The 24,261-nt window shown below is 38.1% G+C and overlaps 3 protein-coding genes across 6 annotated transcripts in view; all 3 read right to left on the bottom strand.

The window, feature by feature from the left end:
- Positions 1-8,863, bottom strand: part of LOC133841770 (potassium voltage-gated channel subfamily H member 8) — a 63,754-nt gene extending 54,891 nt beyond the window's left edge. For 3 of the 4 annotated variants that reach the window (XM_062274485.1, XM_062274487.1, XM_062274488.1), the window contains exons 1-2: positions 8,709-8,855; positions 6,944-7,103 (exon numbers count right to left, since the gene is read on the bottom strand). The gene's annotated coding sequence lies outside the window, so the exon portion shown is untranslated. Of the gene's footprint in view, positions 1-6,943; positions 7,104-8,708 lie in introns of all 4 variants that reach the window. The other variant, XM_062274486.1, reaches the window with a different exon arrangement.
- Positions 8,864-12,101: 3,238 nt separating this feature from the next.
- LOC133843082 (uncharacterized) lies at positions 12,102-16,575 on the bottom strand. Its single transcript, XM_062276466.1, has 5 exons — positions 15,617-16,575; positions 12,835-12,895; positions 12,696-12,770; positions 12,366-12,626; positions 12,102-12,294 (listed from the first exon to the last, which is right to left on the bottom strand). Exons 1-5 carry the CDS (start codon positions 15,738-15,740, stop codon positions 12,195-12,197), a joined length of 621 nt encoding a protein of 206 aa, XP_062132450.1. The 5' UTR covers positions 15,741-16,575; the 3' UTR covers positions 12,102-12,194.
- A 1,264-nt stretch (positions 16,576-17,839) lies between these two features.
- On the bottom strand, positions 17,840-22,689 carry LOC133845367 (uncharacterized). Its single transcript, XM_062279822.1, has 7 exons — positions 22,554-22,689; positions 22,258-22,361; positions 22,107-22,188; positions 21,290-22,051; positions 20,596-21,007; positions 20,072-20,536; positions 17,840-19,223 (listed from the first exon to the last, which is right to left on the bottom strand). Exons 1-7 carry the CDS (start codon positions 22,626-22,628, stop codon positions 18,508-18,510), a joined length of 2,616 nt encoding a protein of 871 aa, XP_062135806.1. The 5' UTR covers positions 22,629-22,689; the 3' UTR covers positions 17,840-18,507.
- Positions 22,690-24,261: the final 1,572 nt, after the last annotated feature.

The following is a 24,261-nucleotide window of genomic DNA, read 5'->3' as shown; positions in this document are numbered from 1 at the left end:
AGTTTCACGCAAGTCCACAAAATCACAATCATCACAAGACACTTCGTCTCTGAGATCAAAAAGATCAGACAAGTCACTAGAATCGTTAAAGAAATCCAGAGAATCGTTAGAGAAATACCGAGAAGAACTACAGTCGAGTTCGAGTCAAATGGATAATGAGAAAATGACACATTTTTCAAAAATGGTAAAGGCTGCAAAAATGATAAAAAGATTTAATGCGATTATACATAAAAATCAAATGCGAAGGCCGATTAGATTTTTACCGTGGAAAGAATTCACTGAGGAAAGTCCAAGTCTCGGGAACGCGGCTGCTCGACGTAACGCAGAGTTAGAGAACATACGTGAGAATTTAGATAACGTATCGCAAACGAAATCAATTGTAAGCCTGAAGCTCAAATTGCCGGAAATGTGGAGTGGATTGGTAGATAGAAAACTAGAGGATCAAAGAATGCGAAATTCACTTAAAAAACGTAGGATAGAGTACCAGAGAGGAATTGTGAAAATGCAGAAGGCGATGAGTCGCAGGTCGTCAAAACAAACGGAGGAAGATGAGCCGCAAACTGAGCAATCGAAAATAAAAACCATATCAATTGAAAAGACTACTACTCAGCATTATAATGAGATGCTCCGTAAACTACATAAGATCATGCGAAAAAATAAGTTTAAGCTCGATAAAACTTCAAATGAAAGTTTAATTGAAGTGGAACCTGAAGTTGAGGAGCCAACGATTACAGAAACTTCAAGTGAACCGCACGCAACATATGAGGAAGTTGAGAAACCAGCACAACGCTCTAGACATTCAAGTCGAAGCAAGAAAAAACAGCGCAAAGTGTCTAAGACAAAATCGAGCAGGATTAGCATTTCAATAGATCTACCGGAGTTAAAACCTGAAGAAACCCCAATAAATGAGGAGGAAGGTAAGATCATCGGATTGACTTCGAGTTTATTCGAACGTTTTGCTCTTCGAAATATATTGTCAAAAGTTAGCGAATTCCCAGTGTATTCGCCTCCACAACCTGTCTTACCGCCAATGAATGTGGAAGAGCATGTCGGAAAATTTTTGACAAATGAAAATCTTGATTACTTCAAACTTGAAAATATTCCTAAAAATTGGCCAACGGAATTTGAATCGGATATTGTGCGGCGTTTCAGGTGCAGTGCCTGTGAGAGCTCGAAATTAAATATAATTGACAATGAGCAGACTAAAAACCCCAAAAAGAAGAGAAGAAAAATAAAAGTCAAGAAAATTAAGACCACAACATCGTCGAGCCTTCAGAGTCAAAACAACTGTGAGATCTGTAGTAGTTTATGCCAAACTGAACCCGATCCGCCCTATATGATTGAGATGCGAAAGCGACAGCAAAGGGAAGAACTCAAACAATACTATAGATGTAAATTGACTCCGACTCCAAAGGCTCCAACAATGTCTGAGAAGGCCAAATTTTTAACCAAACAACTTAAACTGTGCTATAAGATGCTCAGCAATTGTCGGACACTTGTTGACAATAAGCTGAAAGAGCATAAATGTTGCGATCGTTGTTTATGATCTTCTGTGATGCAATTTGTTTGCCAAGTGAATATTAAACAATTCAGTTGGCAAACAAATTGAACCACATTGAAGTGTGACATATCTTAGTAGACTCTTAAACATAATACTGACTATAATAAAAACAATTTTAACAAAATGAGAATGTGTTTTAAATGTTCGCTTAATCGAAGCACAATGTCAGGTATAAGTGTGAGCACTTTTAATAAACAACATAAAAGAAAAATTAAAGCCAAAATTAAAATAAAAATAAAATGCAAAATTGCAAGTGCAAAAACGAAATGATGAGTTCGCAAAAGCCATTAGTGCTGGATCGCAGCTGTCTGATGGAAAAAATGAAGGAACTGGGGCCGTTGATCGATGACATCCAGTGGATCAATAAGAGCAATCGAGCATTCCGTGAGTACTGGAGCTACAAAGTCAGTGGCTGCAAGAAGCATCAGCAGGACATTCGGCAACGCATCGAGCAGAACACTGAGTTTGTGCAGCATATCAAAAGCAAACGCGCAGCCTCGTTCATCAAATTGTTGACCCAGAAGAAGGAACCGGTTGTCAAGAAACTACCATCGAAGAATATATCAGTGCAAGCTGCCATAAATACCATTTATGGAGAGTTCACAAAATGCTTTCAGAGTCCATTGAAAGCCAACTTGAAAGACAAACGCCGCAAGCTTGGCGAATTGCCACAAACTGCTTGGCAAAGTGCCACCGACGAAGCTATCTCTCGTTTGAGCAAAACAAGAAATCCCTATGACGTGGCACTGATTAAGGATCAATTGAAAGCTATTGAACATTTGCAGGCAATTAACAAACCTGCGCAATATTCGCCGAGGTTTACGAAGCCGCAAAAGAAATACGAATACACCCCTGTAGTTAAGATCAGATCGCACACTAAATACAAACCCAAATTAATAAGTGAACTTAGCGAAAAAGAACTGGAACAATTCCATGCAAAGCACAGCGAGCCAACAAATGTAAAATTCGCCAATACTCCCATAATTAAGTATAAGGCTAAAACTATAATCAAGGAACCTTACAAGCCAATTGTAGATAAACACAAAATGTTGGCAAAGATTAAATCGCACGATAGCTTTCTTAAATACGCAAAGCAACGTTTGGAAAAAAGAAAATCAAAACCTAGTTTGCAATATCGAAGCACTGGATTACCAATTTATACGACTGAGAAGTTTCAGAACATAACTCGTCGCTGGAAACAGAAACGCGACTCTCAACTAGTGACTGCAGAGCAACCAAAAGAATTTTTAGAAAATGTAAATAAAGGAGATACAAGCATAACGCCGAAAGATTCGCGAGTCAAAGAAGAATTGCGGACAGAAGAAAAATCTCAAAGCAGTGATGAACTACCAGATTTACTAGGAACTAAATTGTGGAATAAGTTAATTACGAATATGAAAAAGAAACCGCAAGCCAATTCAGTTCAAGAAGATAGAAAAAAACGACAAGTAAAAGAAGCTGACGCCGATGGCATAGAAAAATCAAGTTCTAGTTTAAAAAGCAGCAAATCTGTAATAATGAAGAATTTCTACGGAAACAATGAAAACAATCTTACCGAAGAAATTCAGACACCAAAATCGAAAGCTTCAAAACATAAAGTTCAAACAAAACGCAAAACTTTGCAGAGTCAAGTTTCAAATAAAAGTAGAAAGCCGAGTCAAGCCTCAAATAGAAGTAGAGAGCCGAGTCAAGCCTCAAATAGAAGTAGAGAGCTGAGTCAAGCCTCAAATAGAAATAGAATAAGTCAAATCATGCACAAAGATAAGTGGGAAAGTCTATTTGAGAAAAAATCGTCATATTTAATAGATAAGTTTGATTATACATCGGGTAATGAAAACGGAAGACTATTTCAGCTCAACTCACGTGAAAAGGCAGTCATATATAATAATCCTTATAGAAGAAATCTAGACTTTCAACATTTAATGGACTCACCTAAGAAAGCCAAAAAGTATGCAAAAGGTAACTTAATATCGCAGGCATCGAGTATATCGCAGGGAACATACGTACCGAACTCGCATAAACCTATTTATGATTGGAAATTAAAACAGAATGCAGAGTTAGCGGCGCAGGAAGCGAAACCAGAACCAGAAGCACAACCGATACCAGAACCAGAACCAAAACCACAACCGAAACGGAAGCGTCCCAAGAAAACCAAAACTCCCAAAAAAGAAGTTGAACATCCTTCCACTTATATCAACAAAGAACCCAGCTCACCACCACCTTCCGAAGCGGAGCTGACGACTGACAATGCATTTAATACATATTATTTAGAGCGCGAGCCAATATCATCGACGAGAAGCAAAAAATGTTCGGATTGTGTCATTTGCAAGCAACTGAGAGCACGTCCTTCCAAGACAATGGAACATTCCTATATGAATCAGATGCTGCGACAGCGCAAAAAGATCGAACTGCGTCATTACTACAAGCAGATGATGTTGCGCAAATGTCAGCTGGACAAAAAGCTGCAGGCACAACGTGAACTTGAAAATCTTCTGCATCCTTGTTGACTTTTGTACTCGGATATTGCGTATACGTAGCAAATTGGATTAACATTTTGTCAGCGCAAAGCATATGAAAAGATCTTTTTATCTTTTCGTATGATTTGCACTGACAAATTGTTGACCATAGAAGCCACAAATCAATTCGTTTGTCGTTGTAATAAATCATAACGTGTCCTCTTTGTCTAGCTTTAGTTATGTATTTAATTTGCCTTGCTTTATAACATATATAATATTATTTTTTAAAATGTCAAGCTCGCAGAGATTGTCGTCGTCATAACAGTGAGTTTTAAATTTAACCCCTCACAGATAGAGCTTTTGCGTTTTTTTCGCTGTGTTCCCCAGTTTTATGTGCGGACTGGTTGAAGCCCAGTTGATGTTATGCATTTTTTTTCAAGCCAGCAAGCAAAAATAATCGCAGTCGAGGAAACAACAAACTACAAAATCTAAAAAAAATATGATAGCGCAAGGGAATTGCGGAGCATGCTCGAATAGCAGATACCTTAAGGTATTTTCATAAGTTATAAATTCAAATTTTATTATTAAATTTAAGTAATAAAAATATATGATTTATTATTCATTTAATACATATACTTTAAATACTTCAATTTTCGTCCCAAATTTAATCCAATTAAAATCATTTATGGAAATATTTTTGTACAATTACTACTAAATTTTCGACTTCATGTTTGCATTTTGTATTATTTTGCCTGAGAATCTTCTTCCTAGCAGCGGAGGCCAATGAAATTTCGCGTACAAATTGAACTTTGAGGGGGTAGCTGAGATTATTATAGATTCTTCAATCCAGCCTCCTTGCCAACTAACCCTTAAAAGTCATAACTCTTTATAGTGCTCTGCTTACAGCCATCTCACCCCTTTGAAGGGTCTCTTTGGAGCAGAGGGAATGGGGCAAAAATCCAAATGCCAACAGCGTAAAGCAACAAAAACTCGGTCAAGTGCTTTAGATAGTTTAGAAGTAGCATACATATACAAAATACATACATATATATATATACGCAGTATATATGGATGCATAGCAGCGATATTTATATTTATAAGGCTTTAAATCATCATAAAAATGCGAATGCAAAATGTGTTGGGGGGAGCGAAGAAATCAAGAACTATGCGTGGCTTTATTCTAGTTTGTTAATTTTAACGTTTACGCTAAACTCGGTTTATTGTCCAGTTTTATGCGTGCATTTTATAACTTTAATCCAGAAGTTGGTAGCTCACATTCGCCTGCTGGCAGTTGGCATTTGGCGCTGCAAAGTATGCTATAGAAATTTTTGCAGCGAAACGAAAAACCCAAAAAGCTTTTCTGGTGGGAACGCGGAGCCCGGGGCAACGGTGAGGGGTGTTGATACGCATAAATGCTGCTGACAGGTGCGAAGAAAGCGCGAAGGTGGCCAGGAAATTTCATTTACGGCCAATTAAATGGCAGCGTCACAAATGAAAATGGAAAATATGAAAATTCTCCCGTATAGTACAAGTATGTCGCACACAAAATCCAACCTTTCTTTTACATTTTTTAATTGAAAACGTTTTTTTTTTTTGTTGCGTAATTCAAACTCATTCAATTTGCTGTCCATAATTTCCGTTCTAATTGTTTAACTCACCTGCAAATTGTACTCGTAACTCTATTAATTTTTCCCCGCTTTTTTGTGATGCGGAAATTGAGATACATTTAATGGTTTAACTAGCCGCAAAAAACTCTTGCCACTTACCCTGTTGCAGTGGCTGCAAGATAACTATGTTTGTAGCAAATTAATTACAGACGGCTTCAATTAGATTTTGTTCATTTTAAATTGCTTTTCATTTGCCAAAATGTTTCAAAAGGAAATTCAAGTATTTTTGTGGTTTTCTGAAGTGAATATGAACAATTGAGGTAAATGCAGCTTTAATTTGAGTGAAGATGTATCTTTACCTCTATAGCAATTAAATCAGAACTGCAGTTAGCTAGTTGGTTTTCATAGAAGTCTGTCTGAGTCTGTTAGATAAGGTCTAATAAACAATTTCTTGGAATTCTTAAAAGAGTCAATTCTTTGAAATTTCATAACTTTCACAAATTTGCTTAGCCCACTTAAAATAAAGTGTCTCCAAAGTATACTATTAAAGTAAAATCTTTAAGTTCGATATCCCTGCAAACTAAACTTTATCCAAAGTATAATATTTAAGTAAAATCTACACGAAATTGGAGCACAGAATTTATCAATATTTTCCATGACATCAAAACCCAAGTTGAAGTAGCTAAACAAACCAGCGACTTATTAATGAGTTTTTGCGAGCATTTCGTATCAGCATTCGCTTGTACAACATTCGATTTAGCAATTATTCGTTGGCAATGCTCTGAGAATTTTTGATGTTTTCATTACAATTTCCGCTGGTTTTCCGGGACACATGCAAATCAGCGACAGACAGAATTTTCATCTTGTTAACGTTGAAATTTCTCAATCACATTTGGCTAATACACATTTTGTTGTACTTAATACGGCAATCAGTGTGTCAGGCGACCCACGTAAATATAATTATGTCAGCACACACACACACACACACAGATAGACACCCACACATACACACACACACAAACACACAGCGAAGGCGCGTAGCATAGACAGGCATCAATCAATCATACGCAGCGTGAACCGTCGCCATATCAGATATGATGACGATGCGTCTGATAATCATATACACAGCGACCACGCGAATCAATGGGGAAAAAAGCCTCTGTAGAGTACAAAAACATACACACATAGAGACAAAGCCACACACACACACACAGTCGTGGCAACGCACACATGCGTGCCTTTGAAATGCAAATAAGTGTGTGTAAAGCGAATTTTGTGCGAATTTTGTACACAAGTCGCAAATCAAAGTGCACACCTACCTTTTAGACGGCGCCCTCGAAGCGGGGTGCGGTGCACGGGTTGTGCACGGGGGGAAACGGCGCGGTGCTCGGTGTTGGCCTTCAGGCCGCCTCCTTTATCACTTCTTTTACTGTTGCTTGTTGTTGTTTTGTTTTTTCTTTTGCTTGTCGCTTGTTGCTTCTTATATGTTAGTTGATTTTTTGTATTTATTTTGTTTTTTTTTTTTTTTTTTTTGAATAAACGAAACATACATTGAGCAAATTGTTTGAGGTGGCACATGAAAAATAAATCAACCAAGAGACGCAGCAACCGCAAACAAAAAAAGAATGAAAGAATATATATATGAGAAAATGGCAAAATGAAAAACACAAAATGAGAAGCGTGTGATACAATTTGCAAAAAGATTTCAAATTTATTTGATTTTATTTGCAAACATATATACAATTTTATATGTGATACATCTGTAAGCATCTATACAATATGCATATGTTTGTTGATACTTTTTGGCTTATGAAGATGAGTGTCGAGTATGGGAATCGGTTTCGAGATTGTTACAGTTACAGTTAGAGCTAAAGATGGGCAAGTTTCAGTGACATTATTATCAACAATTTAATTATTTCATATTTCCTGAATACTTTTTAATTTATTAAAAGTTAAAATGTGTCTATTCTATTTATTAAATTTACTTTGTTTGAATTCGGTTCAACATGATTATCTCTCTTCTATAGTATTCTAAACGATACAACAAACAATGTTTTTTTGTCTAAAAGCATTCTAAACTGTGAGATTATGATTATTTTCAAAAGTCTTTTCACCGAGCACACAATTTTCTATAATCCACAAGAGCAGAGCGCAGAAAGTCTTTGTGAAAAATATTCTTTCATATTTTCGTTGAATGAAATAAACTGTTGACATTTATGATCATGATTAAAATATAATATATTGATATATGGGATTAAAGTGGAATATTTTTAATTTTTTTAGCATGTTTTTTTTTTGTTGTGGAAATATATTTTCTAAAATGGAATTTTTTAATTTCGTCTGCCAGTTTTGTTGTTTTAGAAATATATTTTCTTGTCGAGTTTTTGTGAACTGCTATTTCTAGTCGGTTAACTGTTATATTTAAGAATTTTATTCATTTACATTGTATACGGTTATTGTTATTTTCGTGTCACGACCTTGTGCCCTTCTCTAGTTACAATTGCAAGTGTAAGTGAGGTGGAAATGAGGAGTGGACGAATGGATAAATGTCTGTTGATGATGATGATGCTGCTGCTTTGCGCCTTTGTGCGTGACTACATATGGTAATTCTTCTTTTTGTTTTAGTTCATTTTCAACATATCTTTTGTATTTTTATTATATTCGTTTTTGTTTTTTTGTTTTTTTGCAAACACGTTTTTGATTATGTGGATCGTTGGGCGCCAAATTATAAAATGATTTTACACTTTCTGATGCGACTGATGATTGAGTTTTGGGCATCAAAACATTCGACGTAGGTAAATCAAAAAATGCAAAATAATGTTTGAATGAGACGCGTTTTGATTTATGATGAATACGTGAGTATGAATACACTCGCTGCTCACTCTCATCAACGTAAATTATTCGATTTTATTTGCGGTATAAATTAGACTTTTAGTATTTTTGATTTTGCACTTTAATATATATATATTTTTTTGTTTTGAAAACATTTTTCGGACATTTCACATGGTGGGCAACATTGTTGCTAGCAACAAATTCAGCTTGCACTTAAACTGCCTCCCTCTCACTCGCTCCACCAGCGCTTACTCGTATATCCTTCTCTCTCTTGCTCACACACTGAAACACTGTAGTCCACTGATAACGTTTTTTTGAGAGTCCAAACAAAATTTGTGATTGATTTGCGCGCTTTGCGTCGTCCGCTACCTTTAGATTGCCACGTCCGCTTTTCGAAGACACTCAACAGCAACTGTTGCAAATGTCGAAAAGGCAACTTGTGGCTGCTGCGATGCAGCATCTCTGCTAAGCTTTCGCCAAAGCTTTCACATCAAACTGTTGATTTCGTTCAAAGAGAGAGAACTTTTAAGAGAGCGAAAAGGAAGAGAACGCGAGGTCGTCTGGCCTTAGTTGACTTCAGTTCAATGCTGCGGTTTTAATTAGTTGCTTTATTAGTTAGATCTACTAACAATTTGTTAGCTTTTTAGCTAATTACTTTTAATTTTTCAAAAGTTTCCCTGTTGCCTTCAAGAAGTTGACGTCTGTTGCTCCTGCTGCTGCTGCTGCTTTAATACTAGAGGTTAAAGTTGCAAAAGTTTTGCGCCAACTTGTAAGCTGCCGTTAAGTCTCTGACTAATGGAGATTTTCTCATGTCCTTTTGCCCACATTAACCATGACTTTATTTTTTAGGCACTGCTGTTCAAGTCGACTTTTGGTTAAAGTAAAGTTCGATTAGTTGTTGCAGCACTGCTAATTGCTGTTGCTCAATTATTGCATGTTTACTAATCAAACTTTGGTTTTGGTGAGGTGAGAAATGAATTGAGCTGAGAGCCTTGTTCTTGAAAGAAAGTTTATTCCTTTTGATTACTATGCATAATAATCTAGCTGTCTGTGAAAGGGTATAAAAGTGCCCACTTTTTCTTTTTAAAAACATTTAATAATTGATTATCAAAATTTAAATCTATTCTCAATATTTCAAAGGAGTTAAATGGATCAAAAATATTTGCTGAAAATGGATTAACAATCATCGGCTAAGAGTTTATTTAAAATATTTGCCAAACAGTATCGTTCACATTCCCCTGGGACTGCCAACTTTTCATTAAGGGACTGCCACACCTTTTGAAGGCAGCCAACGTCAACAGTTGGCATCTTAAAGCAATAACACAGCTGAGACACTTGATTTTCGCAGAGCTTTCACTGGGGCTATTACTTAATTTATATTATATTAGTTTAGCCCTCACACAAACACACGCACACACACAGACACAGACACACTCACGAACACACCCAGAGGTGTTTATGTGTTAAGGTTGAGTTTACCAAGGCGACACTTGTCAATCTTAACGGTAACTCATCGCCCCCAAACCACTCTCGCACACCTTGCCTGAAGAGCCTGAAAGCTTTTGCTTATTTTTGGACAAACAAAACGCCAACGTGTAATAGACAAAATTCTCGACTAAGGACCAATAGGCGCCTGGTGGCAGGTGGCAGCAGGCGGCAGTTGCAACAACAGGAAGCGGCCGCCGCAAAAGCGATGCCGCCATTCAAGGCTGAGGCCAGACAATGCCCGGACAGTGAAAGGACGCACGTTTGGTAAATTTGTCGAGCGGAAGGACGCGCACGCCTTGGCTAATTGTTAGAGCAAAGCTACAACTGCGACAACCAACAGGAAAAAAGGAGGAATCGAAACTCGATTACGATTGCTGCATGCACATTAAGCGCACATTAAAACGCGCCGAAAACGCGTTGAAATAATCAAAAAGGTAATTCAATTGAAGCCATCAGCAGACGCGCACTTAATTCAAGTTCACCGTTGCGGCCATCTTGGCAACACGGCGTATACGCAACCATAAGCGTAGGTGTGTGTGTGCGTGCGAGTGTTTGTGAGTTTACGCTTAAAAGCTTGTCAACATATTTTCGACTAAAGTTTCCGCTACGCCCCGTTCATTGACTTTTTAATTGGCTAATTATACGCGAAGCGATCCGAAGCTTTGCGAGTGTGAGTTCCTTATGTTGTATGTAAAAATGTAAGGATGTGTTTATCGCGTGGCCCCCTCTGCACTGTGTACTAAATTTAGTCGTGTTCGCTGACTACTCAAGGCCCTTTGCTTTGTTTGCATTATGCGAAATGCACAGCTCATCTATATTTAATATTGCTATTGATTTTGGGGTTCCTCTTGTTGAGCTGCTTTGCGCTTTCATTAGCACGTGCAACGTGGTCGCATGCCACAGGTGGCAACGATGTGACCTTCTAAATGAATGCTTAAAGTCGCATTATGCCGGTTTAACAAAGAACGAGTTTTATAATTAATTCTTTTGTAATTAAATCTAGATTGCAAGCACATTACTCATAATAACTTTGTTAATTGCGTTTCATCGTGTGACAGCGCCATCTTGTGGCGAGTAGCAAAGGCAAATTTTGAAAAAAGCGCTGTAAAAGCATCTGTTGGTATGCAATATTTATGTTATTGACAGGTGTTAACCAAGACAATAATTAAGAAAGCTGTAATAAGAATTAATTATTAAAAAAAAAAAAACATAGTTTAGTATACAAATATTTTTAATACAAAAATGCGATGCGTTTATAGATTGTACACATTTATTGCCTATCCAAGTTGTGGAGCAATTCTGTTAAGTGAGGAGCAATATTGATGAGTATGGGCAAATATATAATTTTGCTTTTCTTGGCTTTCTTTAGTTGTTAATATATATCAACACTCAAAATCTAAATATTTTAATACTGTCATTATTACGAAAAAATATTAGATTTGCGTATTAGGTGCAATATGATTAGGATAAGGAACGATAGGGATGGAAATAAGTACGATGGATAGGGATGAATAGCTTTTATGTTACCATGGCGCCAGAATTGAATTGGTATTTAAATATCTAGCACTTCAGCCGTATTGCGTGGTACGCCCATTTCCGCCCTTGAAAATAAACAAAACTCGAATAGTAAAAATATTTTGAAGCTAGAGTTGCGATTTTCGGTACATACAATAACAACTCTAATATTTATGATCTCTGAATACTTTGGCTGATAATCTGTTATATATTGCAATTTACGGTATATTTTAAATTCAATACTGCATCAATATACCAAATATATCCCTCGGTATATTTAAACATTTTTGTTGTATAATTGCTTGGTATATTTTGCCGCACTGTTTTACTTTTATTAAAAATCAATAGCGGATATCTCACAGTCGAGCACACTCGACTAGCTTCCTAACTTGGTCTTACATATTTAGCATTAGCTTCGATGAGAACACCTGCATAAATTGTTTATTATGTTACACACGTTTTTTTAAACCTGCACTTCAAAATCTACTTGAGAATATGATTTTTTGAGGATGAAAATCAAACAATTTCCATTTTGTAAGAATATTTTTTTTATTTTTTTCACAAAAATTGGCAAAATATAGACAAAATTTTTATATAAATTCAACCAACAATTTAAAGTGTGTATATATATATGTTATAGCGAGATCGATTAAAGTAAAAAATGTAATTTATATAATTGCAATCGCGCACATTTCTTGAAAGTAAAGTCTTATAAATAATATATGCTTTTAACTACTAGCAAATGTCATCGTCCATGGCGGCCTCCTCATCTTCGGGCTGCGACACACAGACTTCTGCGAAATCATCCTCCACGCTGTCCACGAAACTGGAAACCCTGCAAACAATCAGCAAAAAAGTAATTGAGTGGGGGAGGCAAGCAAATTAGTTGCATGTGGTATGTTTCACTTTTCAAAATCGCATTGTGGCAGCAGACCCTCGTCCTTAAAGTGATTGGCTCCGCCCCCGCTGAACCGAAGGAGGGTACAGAGACGGAGCAATGCGAGCAGCAGCAGAAGCATTCCAGCGACATAGCTGAGCCACAGATTGTGGGGGAATATTATGAGTGCCACGCCCACGGCGACATATATGGGCGCCGGTCGCCAACTGCCGAAGAGCATGGAGCAACGCCAGCAGTCGAGACAACAGGAGCTACTATGGTAATTATTGCTGCAAATGAAAAATAAATAAATCGGATATCAAATTGATGGGCTTCTCGTTTCTGGTTGAGCAACTTACTCGCCGCATTGGAGCTGCAGAAAAATGGTTATCAGCCATTTAATCTCAATGAACAGCACCAGCAAAGCTGAAAAACTGGCCAAGCATTAAAATTTTATGATCCACCAAAATCGAGTGGGAAATGTATCATCCAGCTTACAGTATATAAAGTCCCGCCTGATAGCCATGCATGTAGACATCGACGCCCACTCCACAGATAACTGAAATGAGAAATGACCACAAATTGGCTGTTGGTCGCTCAAAGAATTCGAATAGCGGCAATTGGAGTCAGAGTTGGAGCTGGAGCTGGAGTGGTTATGGGGCACTCGTGTCCTTGAATAGCCGCATAAAACAATATGATTGTCTCTACTCCAATAACAATTCATTGGACTCTGGTTTTTGGGACGAATGGAAAGGGGGCCATAAAATATGCTAAAACGCAAAACTGTAATATGAATGCCATTGATGGGACAAAGACATTGGACCGAGGGTGGCACGGAAAATTGTGATACTTATCTTAAATGATGAAATAATGCTGATATAATTGATCTGCAAATTAATAATCAAATAATAACTTAATAACCATTTAATTGTAATATGAACTAATTTATTGCAATAAGTTAAGCCACAGAAATTTTAATATTTATTTTCCACCTTTACAAATATTTATAAAAGTAAAGTACAACAAAGATATGAGAGTCATAAAATTTATACATACTCTTGGAAATAAAGCAAATAAAAAACAATGTTTAAGCCGTGTAGAAAAGCAAATCTTGTATTTTATTTAAAATTGTAATTTATTTTAAAATTTTGTATAAATATAATTGAGAATTTAAAGCTTATCAAACTTTAGCTTAAGTAACAAAACAATTTTCTTAAATGAAATTTTTCGTGGTTTGCCAAATGGACAGTACTTCAAACTTTTCAAGCTGCCCACTTAATAGACAAATTCTTTGCACATTTCGTATATCAGCTCGCATTTTCGATGTGTAAAATATGACTGAGAGAAGAACAACAAGAAGAAATCTACTCAAAATTCAATCTAATTAAGTTGTTATTGTATGCGGCGCAAAAACAAATCCGATTAAATAGCAGATAAAAGCCAGCTGAGAGTTTTGCCGCAAATCGAGCACAAAGAGCAATGCCAAAGCCAAAGCCAAAGCCAAACCAATTACATTAAACGTTTGGTCTATGTCGCACAACAACAAACAAAAAATAGGCGATGAAACGTGCGTTCTATACAAGAGGAAACCAAATGAAAGCTATGCAAAAATTATGCGCTGCTCTCTTGACAATTAGGGGGAAGCTCCAAGAGAAGTTTGGGGAATTCCCGGCTGATAGATTTTGTTTCTTTCTCTCTTCGGTATTTTTTTTGCGTTCTGTCGCCATGTTTAGTGGGTTTTCAACAGCCAACGACTGGCGCCAGAAAACTAACAACAGAAATCAGCAAACGAAGCAGGGAAGGGGGAACTAAACTGGTTTGGGTGGAGGACAAAGGGTTGCACTTGGCAAGGATGTGCAGAGCGTGTGCAGGATGCACGCTGCAACGGCGAAAAAAAAGGCCAATGCCTCGTTAATGGCCCTGAGAGTATCTTGTTGTTTTTTCGTCTTATTTTTTTTTTTTTGTGTGCTTCGTTTATCTCCGCTCCGAATTTTGAGCATCACGCAGCGTTGAGGTTTATGAACTGTGAGTTCTTTTCTTTTTTGGTGTGCGGCATGCATACATAATGCAGATCCAGACTTGGGGCTAAACAACAACAATATTGTTGGGAAATTAGTTTGAACTTGACCCAAGTTTTGGCCCCCCAACTATGGTCATTTATCATATGTCCCCGGTGCACTTTGGGGCTGGTCAGGCTCTCTGTTGCGGACTGTTGCACTATTGAAAGCTGCCATTACAAGTGCATTAGACGACATCTGAGGGGTGAAAGGAGGAAGGAAGCGAAGACAGCTGACGATGGCAGTTGTGGGCAGGCAGGAAGTGCTTTATATACAGATGATGCCCATGGGAGTGATGGCTTGATAAGCAGCAAGTGCTAAAGTGAAGTTTAATAACTGCAGCATGTGCACAATTGCTTAAACCGATTATAAATTGAATTTAAATGGTTGGAAAACAAACAAATCAATTCAATTACAAAGGAAAACAGATAATAAATTGAACTGAAATGCTGTTCAAAACAAACAAACACCATAAATTGCTTAGAAAACATAATTACCATTACAACATCATTTACCAAGAACCCAAAACTAATATTATAAGATAAGATAATCAACAGGAAACATATTTTATTATTTATTATTGCCTAAGATAATACAAATAAATTGTATTAAATTATAATTGTTTTGGTAAAAGATATTAGAATTAAATTTCACTCTAAATTCAACTAAAATTACAAACAATTTATAAATTAAATTTTTCTCCATTCACGAATCACTTGCAACTACTAAAAATATAGATTTCAGAAAGAAATTTAATTAATTTATAATTGGTTGGTTGTTGGTTGTTATGTTAACTAAGTGCCGCTTTAAATCTGACAAAGATTGCAAATACAATATTGTAAAATATTTATTAATTTACTAGTTTTCTACAAATAACATTATACTCCATTAACGATTCACTTACAGCAAATTAAAAGTTTATATTTAATCAGTCAACCAATTTACTATTAAAGACACTTCTTGAAGAGAACGTAAAAAGTTTACTTTAGCCATAATTTTAAATGGAATGGAATGAGGAATTGCGAGAATATTAAAAAAGCATAATCATGCCGCATACCATGACTGCCCTATTATACGATTTTCCCCTTATCCTTATCATATGTTGCGAACCACCTGCGTTCCATGCAGCTCATATTCTTCCACTTGAATCACTTTCAGTTTATGTGTGCGTAGTACACTTTTCAATGTGTTGTGTACATGGTATGTGTTGTTGTTGTGCTTACCGAATGAAGTCAGCAGACCAAAAACCCTTATCACAGGACGTAAACATTCGCAAGGCTCGGCCGGTTGGCGGCATCGTCGACGACGTCGTTGCAATTGCTCATGCTGCTGATGCGGTTGGCTCATGACTCGAGAATCTTTTCACAGTCTACAAGTGTGTTTGTGTGTGTGTGGGTTTCGCAATACACAATTGCAATTCAGTAAGACATCATCGAGACAAAATTCCGGTGTAGTCGATGGAGTCGATGTGTAATCGATGATATAGTCCACAGAATGTCCAGTGACCACGTTAATACTTGAGCTAATATTCTTGTAGCAAACGGAGCTTTGCGCAGCTTAACTCCGCTCAACACAGAAGACACTTTGCGCTATGCATTGAATATAAATCAAGAGAACTTTTACGGCAACAGCAACATATCCAATTTCTTGGCAAGCGACTGACCAACGATTGCCAAGGATGTCGACACCAGCACACACAATAACAGTAACAGTAATACAGCAAACAACGATTCGCAACGGAAAAACAATAAGCAGCTCGTCGTTACGCGTTTAAATTTCAGCATTTACTTTTGTGACAGCATACGCTGCGTATGCGTAATGCGACCGAACAGCGACGTTTTTACTTATAATTTCGTTCACCTTTCTAACTTGGCATTTAATCACAGTGACGCCTCCTTGACAGCGGGTGTGTGTGTGTGTGCGTATTTGTGTGTTGGTGTGTGTGACAACTAATGGCTGCAAATTACCGTTAACGTGCAGCAATTCAGTTTTTCGCAACGCGCGCACAGCATGCAGACAGCATCAACAACTGCGTTTTGTTTGAAATGTCCGCCAAGTTTGTGCAGGTGCCACTTGCCCACTTGCCACTTGCCACTCGCAACTTGCCACTTGCCACTTGACTTGAAAGCCAAAAGCCGAGCCCGAAAGTCAGAGTCTGAGTGCCCTAAACAACGTCCGCACGCTTCTACCAGCGCCAGCTGAATGAATGGAGCAATCGTCCGCAGTCGCCTCGCAGTCGCAGCCAGCCTGACTTTGTAGCCAGCCAGCCAGCAAGCATACTGGATGACAGCCAAATACCCTACTCAGCGAGTTGTTTGTACTTTTATTCATCTTAATATTAACATATAATTTCGTTTAAAATAATCTTAAATAATTAAATAAAGAACGAAATATCTTCCACATATACAGGGTTAAAAATAGATAAATAATTCAAAAATAATATCAAAAAACAGTTGTAAACAAATTATATTATTAATTGTTCAAGTAATACTCAACATATATTAATAATATATAATATAATACAATATACAGTAGAATCCGGTTATAGCGACTTTCAAGAGACCGTCGTTATATCCGGAACACCTACAAACCAAAAGTTGAAAAATAACATTTTGTTTATTTTATGGTTGCCATAGGTTTTTAAAATGCAAGTAATTAATGTTTTAATCAATTTAATTTGTATGGGGACCCACCAAGTCATCGAATTTTCGTCTTAAAAACCGGGTGGACGCTATAAGCGGAGTCGTTATAACCGGATTCTACTGTAATATAATATAATATAATATAATATAATATATGATATTATAATATATTATAACACAGCAATAACAGAATATTACAAAAAATGACTTAAAACTATTTATAAAATTGCGGATTTTCAATTTTGAAAAGAAAATAAACTGAATATTAAAACAAAGAACAATTTGCAAATGTTGTAAGACGCCAATAAAAATATTTCTATTGCACGAATAATTTAGTTAGACCAACTTTTGGTCTAAATATTGTTTTGGCACTTTTTAAATTAAAAATATCAATAAAAAGGACTCCAAGTAATCAGTAAGAGACACTATAAGTATGAGATATAATAATTACAATAAATAATCAATATATGAGATAACTTTCAATTATTTATAATCTAGGAAAATAATTTGCGAATTTTGCAATAAATATTAAATATTGAAATTGAATTTCTAACACATAGTAGTCTTAGACTTTGCTAATCTGAATTTATTTATTTAATTAGCATTGCCAAAGATTACTTTCGACATACATTAGTAGTCTTAGACTTTACTAATCCTAATTTATTTATTTAATTAGCATTGCCAAAGATTGCTTTCCACATTTCGCTATTAGTTTAATCACATTATTAATAGACTAGTTGAACACTTTATAAATTCAACACTTTATAAATTAACTAATTTGCATTTCTCAAGCTTTCTCATTCCTACACTATCGAACTTTTGATTTCACTTGCTAAATAAGGCATTGAGCAAGTCTGGAACGCCGACCTTCAATTTGATTGGTAGTTCGCTTTTATTTGTCACGTTGTCCTGTGTGTTGTTGCTGCTGCTACTTTTGCTGCTGGTATGTTTTCTATGCTTCAGCTTCAGCTTCAGCTGCTTGCCCTTATCCTGTGGCTGTGGCTCAATCCCTCTGACTACGACTTCGCCTGCCCTGTTCATCACTTTGTATGTTTGTTGGCGTCGTTTCAGTAATTTTCATAACTGGCACATTGCGTGGCCACCGCGAGAGAACGAGGGGAGTCGTTGACAATTGCGCCATCTACGCAGAGTGTGGACAAAAACATTTTCGGCACTGACAATACCGTCGCCAGCCGCCCCCTGGACTTTTCACACCTCCCCAACTCCAGCTGAAAACTCGCAGTTCCCCCGCCCCGATTCCAAACATTAAACACAGGAGCACAAGCTGAGAAGTAAATATTTTTTTAGCCTGCTTCAGGTTTGTCTACATCTTTTGCACATCTCTCATTTGGGTCTACGACAACGGAGAAGAAGCTTATTATACGTTTGCATTATGCGCCATTAATGACATCTTTAATGTGGGACGGCGGCAACGCGGCGTATGCGCAATGCTAATGATGCCAAAGGGCGCCTCATTTGGCAAATTCCTTGCGACGCTTCATAATCTTACTAATGCCCGCCACCATTGCCACCTCGGGTAGCGCCAATTTTGCATCCTCCTGAAAGTCACAGCGACGCGTCAGATGCAACCAAGTGCGCTCGGGATTCAACGAAAGCGGCATTTGCAACCAGCTCACATAGTCGATCTTCAGCGAACCCGTCAGCAGCTGATCGAATGGTGTATGCCCAATGAAGAACATTGACTTCAGCACCGATGTCTTTGCCTCCTTGATGTTCTGGCCCAGCACTCCTTGAAAAGGACTCGGCTCATTGTCCCCCGTTCCAAGTTGCTCCAGCAGCCAATCCTTGTTGAACTTGAGATAATTGTAGAGCACTTTCAGTGCCTGTTTGCCTATGTTAGTGGTTAACACATCACTGGCCAGCACCTCGGCTATATAATCAGCAATGCCCACATCTAGTTCCATGGCATAGTTGGCCGGTGGACTGTGACTTAGGCGCTCCGATTCGGCGTTGGTCAGCGCGAGGTCATCGATTTTAACTGTGCTCACGGCACTCATGCCACCGGCTCCGCGAGTGCAGCTGCCACCGAAATCTGTGTCCAGGTTGATGCTCTCCTTGGCCTGCTTGAGGAACAACTCGATCTGGTCCGTGTGCTTGTCGTCCTCGTCTATGGAGCAAATGGCCTCCGACAGCGAGTAGCAGACAGCAGCCTTGTCCTCGTTTTTGGCTGCCAAGAAGTAAATAACAAAATACAAGTTGAAATATAAAATGCTTAACTATTAAATACCCTATAAGAAGAAAAGATGGAATAGTTAGTGTGATTAATGCAACACAAGCGATGCCACTTTTAGTCGTCGTTGGATTCAAAACACATTTTTGGCGCCTGAAAGTATGCAATGAATTTGTTGTCGGCAATCTTTTTGCCGATGGCTAATAAGCATGATCAAGACGGCTACTTAATATTAATAGTTTTAAATTAAAAATAGTCCGAAATATTCTATTCAATAGCTATATTATATTTGGTTATTGAATTTTATACGTCAGCAAATAAGAAAGATACAGTCGAGTGTGCACGACTTCCGTGGACATGGCAAACAAACTTGATTCGCGTGCAAACATAAGAAGAAAATATATAGCTATCTTTTATAGTCTCTGAGGTCTCGGTGTTTATACTGACGGATGGACAGATGACAGACGTTGATCAAGAATATCTATACTTTATTCAGATACGCCTCCTTCTGCTTGTTACATGCATTTTCTGCAGGCACAAAGTTATAATACCCTTCTACCTTATGGGAGGCGGGTCTAAACAGTGTTTGATTTGAGAGGCGGAAGGCGAAGTATCGAAGCTCTAAAACACACTTCAACAGCGTTCACTTAAATAATATTGTAGCGAATTTTGATAGCTATTGCTCTTATACACTTTGAAATCAAGATAAACAGACAAAACTTTGTTCAATCGTTTCACTTTTGGACTCTTCCCACTTTCAGCTGCTATTAAACTACATTACTCTTGTAACATAATATACGCCAACCCTGAAAATACAATAATTTAAAATACAACATCAAACTTACCCTGCTCCTGCAACTCGGCCGTCTTTATGAGCTCCGTGTAGAGTGCTGCAAATACAACTTGCAGCAGCACTGAGTCGCCTAGCGGACGAGTTGAGACAGGTATAATGTCCTGCAACAGTGCTGTTATCTTGTAGAGTCCTTCAGGCATGCAATCCCATATCTCGGAGACACAAGTCAATGCTAAGGACATAGCCTGATACATGCTGGCGCCATTTTCCACGGCATTAATCAGCATCTCCACAACACAGTCCAACACAGGGTAAACAAAATGCATGATTGCCTCCAGCCAAGGAGTACGCTTTTGATTCCACACCTGACGCTTGTCCAGGCAATCGCTCCAGCCACTGACGGCGTGCTCTTCGAGCGTTTTGATCAGGCAAGACTTGATGTCAACGGCCTTGCCCACAGCCACAACTAAATATGTTAAAGATAGCACTATCTGATAGTTCGACTGTCCCACGGGATCTATTGAGGATTAATAGTTGTTAGATCAGAGAATAAACTTCGAATTCATATCTACCAACCTATGTCAGCTGCTATGGACTCGGTGACGTTGAAGCATTCGCCACGACACAAAAATGCTTCACACTTTAGTGGAGCTCCTTCGGCGCTTGTGAACGAATGCTTTGCCACATTCTTAAAGTTCTCTGAAGATGGTAAGTGGCGCATCAAATGACGCATGATAATCCCAGTTAGATAAGCATCCCTCATCAGCAGTATCTTCAGAAGATAGGACCAATGTGCCTCGGGAAAGGCCAACAGCACTCGTAGGTCCAGTGAGATGGCTGTGTTAGTGGTTAGATCTGCGAACTCAGTGACCCACTGGCAGGATTGCTCCTTTGGAAAGTAGCGCGGCAAGGCGAAAATAATCCAGGCACTTGGTAAACCATGCCGCGAGCTAAACATTTCCATGTTGTCCAAACCTTTGCGAAAGACCTGCGAAGAACAAATTTACAGTATATTTATAATTTGTTGAAATTACTGAACTTCATACTTCACACACACACAACAAAAACAATATATAGTATGTATAGCAGGAACTATTTCTTGCAGAAAAAGTTTTAGCTAGGAACAACAGCTGTTAATTCGATAGATATTAGTTCAACGTCATAGAAGAGAACAAATGACAATTGTACTTAAATTATTGCTCATTTATGGAACTTCCTTCTGAAGAAGAAATTTCTTTGATGATTTCTTCATATCAATTCATCTACTCACCTTGGAGAGCACCCCCAAGGGCGCTCCTCGCAGCAGAAGGCAGTAGAAGAGTTCCCTACACTTCGCATGGATGTCTCTCACGATGACGCTCTGGTTGCTTAACTGGAGACCCACATAGGCCTCACCGCTCTCACAGATATGGGGCAGCAATTCAGCGATGCACAGCAGCATGTTGCAGATGTCCACTAGATGCAGCTGAGCTCTGGCCACACTAGTAACGATTTGAGTGTATCGCACAGTTAGCACACTCAGCGTCTCATTCAACATTCCAGCAAAGATCTTTTGTGCCATTTTCGGAGGCACCGAATTCCAAAGATCAGCCTTGGTGCCACGCATATAATGCCACCACATTTGCACCGTGTACGAGCCACGTTCCGATTCAAAGAATGGTTCTGTGTCCTCCCAGTGTAGACAGTCGGCATCCTGAATGATGTACAGCAACAGCAGGCGACAATGCAGATCCAGAAGACGTTCAGCCAAAGCCTCTGACATCTGGGAATACTGCTTGAAGCTAAGCTTCAAGGCGCCTCCTTTCTCATCTCCCTTCGGCGGACAAATCGTTGTGGTGGCCGCCTGCATGTAAACACTCAGCGAATTCTTCACGAGTGCAGCAGCTCCAATTGTAGCCGTAAGTACCGAGAGATCAGCATGATCCAATGACTCTTGCGAGAGACGATGAATGTGCTCCAAAAGCAAATCTGCTGACTTGGTCACCAGACTGACAAACTTATCTGGATCCGAGGTTTTCACTGTGACGCTGCCCTGCAAAAAAAACTTTTAGCTGATAGAAGATTAAGAACTACAGCTGTTGACTTGCAAAATCGCCCTCGTTGAGCTCCTTCTCGGTATGCAGCAGACCCGAGTGCTTTCGATACGATGCAAAGTATTCGTCCTCCCACCTGAGTCAAGGAGAGAGAGCAATAAGAACTTGGCCTTTTGGGGGCACAGAGAGCGTATTCATTGCCTACCAACGGATCAATTTAATTGAGGCAAACGATGCATAGCGTGGAAAGTCCAGTTTGCCGCCCACAACACCTGGACAAATGGGCTCCTGTAGGACTCGTTGATGCGTCTATTCCACATGGTTCACGGTTCCCAATCGAAGTGTGTGTGGAGTGTGAACAGAGGGCAAAAAACAATGTGTTAACGAGTTTTTCACTTCAAAGTGCTTTCACTCGCATTGCGGTTATTCTTTTTTAAGCAACACAATAAAGAAAGAGCGAAAGAGGAGAAAAGAAAGGAGCACAGAGAATGGCAGCTGCACCTGATAAAACTCCAAATCGCGCTGCAGCAAAATGGGCACACGGTCCATTAAATTGCCTTCCTCGAGCACCTCCATTGTTTCTTCAGCTAATCCTTTCAGCGCCAACTGCAAAACTGATTTGCTCCAAATTAGCCATCGAGCAAACAGACAAGCCAAACAGTGAAGGCACTTTCATTGTTGCCAGGACAACGAGCTCAACACATTAGTTGAGCTGTTTAAAAAGGTGAACAAAATGAGATCACGGTAAGGCTTCAAAAATTTAATAGGTAAGCTGAACAAACAAAAATTACTTTTTATATTTTGCCCGATTTTAAATAAGTTACAAAATAAATGTTTGGAATGAAATGAATAAATGAAAACAATAATGTACAATGTATGTATATTTAATATTAACATTTTTTTTCCTTTATTTGCAGTGCACTTCATTAAGAAACTAATTTACAAGGTGCGTTCCAAAGTAAACAGGACTTTTAACAAAAAGACAGAACAAATAGCTTTTTCGGCAAAATCAATTTATATTATTCAAAATAGTCTCCTTCTGCTTTAATACAGCTTTTTGCACGGTCCAAAAACAAGTCGAACGAGTGTTTTAGCTCGTTGCCCGGTATGACCTCCAGTATGCCGGTGCAAGCCTTTTGAATGGCCACGACGTCTGCATAACGCTTTCCTTTCATCGGCAAATGCATTTTCCCGAAAAGGTAGAAGTCGCACGGTGCAATATCAGGTGAATACGGGGAGTGGTTGATGGTTAAAATGTGATTTTTGGTCAAATAGTCGGTCCTTCGAATGTTTAATTCTGAGCAATTTTTGGACGTCAGTCAATTTCTGCGGAACAAACCGTGCACACACCCAAATGTTCGGCCAAAATGCGATAAACCGATGTTTTGGAGATGTTTAATTCTATTTCCATTAATTTCAATGATGATTTCGTCTGATTTTTTTATGAATTCACGCACAGTTTCGATGGAATTTTCTGTGATCACGGATTTTGGTTGGCCCACATGTTCATCGTCATTTATGTCCACACGATCACTTTTAAAACGTTGAAACCACTCGTGCACTCTGCTACGGGATAGGCAACCATCGCCATAAACTTGTTTCATCAATTGAAACGTTTCGGTAAAAGTTTTAAAACAAAATTTAGTGTTGGGTTTTTTGTTCGAAGCTCATTCTCGCACCGATGACAAAAACATACTGACACTTAAAAGGCAATAACTTCACTTCCAATAGATGAAATGTCATGAAATTTTTACTGGAAGTCGATAAAGGATAGCAGATTCTAACGCAACAGTTGACATAAATATGGCGCCACCAGAGGGCGCTAGATTCAAAAAAGTCCTGTTTACTTTGGAACGCACCATGTATTTTTAACTAGAGTTCTAGCTATTGTGGACTTTAATCCTTTTAAGTACATTTTAATTAGGAAATTAGAAAGTATTTTAATCCAAGCTAAATAAGAAATGTAACATCAAAGCAAACAAGTGCTGATAATATTATTATAAATTCATGTTGATTTAAAAGTTTTTATACTTATTTTTACATAAAGAGTTTAAATTAGTAAACTATTTTTATAAAACTATTTTTAGACTCTATACTTACAAAAAAAACTTTAAAAATGTTTATTAAATTTGCGAAAAATAAATATAAGTAACAGGCGTAAAGAGACATCTTTGACCCTATTATTTAAATTTATAGTATTGTGCTAAGT

This window comes from Drosophila sulfurigaster, chromosome 3 (genome assembly GCF_023558435.1).
Source record: "Drosophila sulfurigaster albostrigata strain 15112-1811.04 chromosome 3, ASM2355843v2, whole genome shotgun sequence".
Lineage (NCBI taxonomy): Eukaryota > Metazoa > Arthropoda > Insecta > Diptera > Drosophilidae > Drosophila > Drosophila sulfurigaster.
This window is presented reverse-complemented; position numbering and strand designations above follow the sequence as displayed.

Bases quoted from the DNA above. Each gene is read 5' to 3' on its own strand.
- LOC133843082 (XM_062276466.1), bottom strand. From the start codon at position 15,740: ATGAGCCAACCGCATCAGCAGCATGAGCAATTGCAACGACGTCGTCGA. The intron at 12,896-15,616 runs GTAAGCACAACA...TTCTCATTTCAG, and splicing joins TGGTCTGCTGACTTCATTCG to TTATCTGTGGAGTGGGCGTC. The intron at 12,295-12,365 runs GTGAAACATACC...GATTGTTTGCAG, and splicing joins CCACAATGCGATTTTGAAAA to GGTTTCCAGTTTCGTGGACA.
- LOC133845367 (XM_062279822.1), bottom strand. From the start codon at position 22,628: ATGGAGGTGCTCGAGGAAGGCAATTTAATGGACCGTGTGCCCATTTTG. The intron at 22,189-22,257 runs GTAGGCAATGAA...TCCTTGACTCAG, and splicing joins TCAATTAAATTGATCCGTTG to GTGGGAGGACGAATACTTTG. The intron at 22,052-22,106 runs GCAAGTCAACAG...TTTTTTTTGCAG, and splicing joins AGCTCAACGAGGGCGATTTT to GGCAGCGTCACAGTGAAAAC.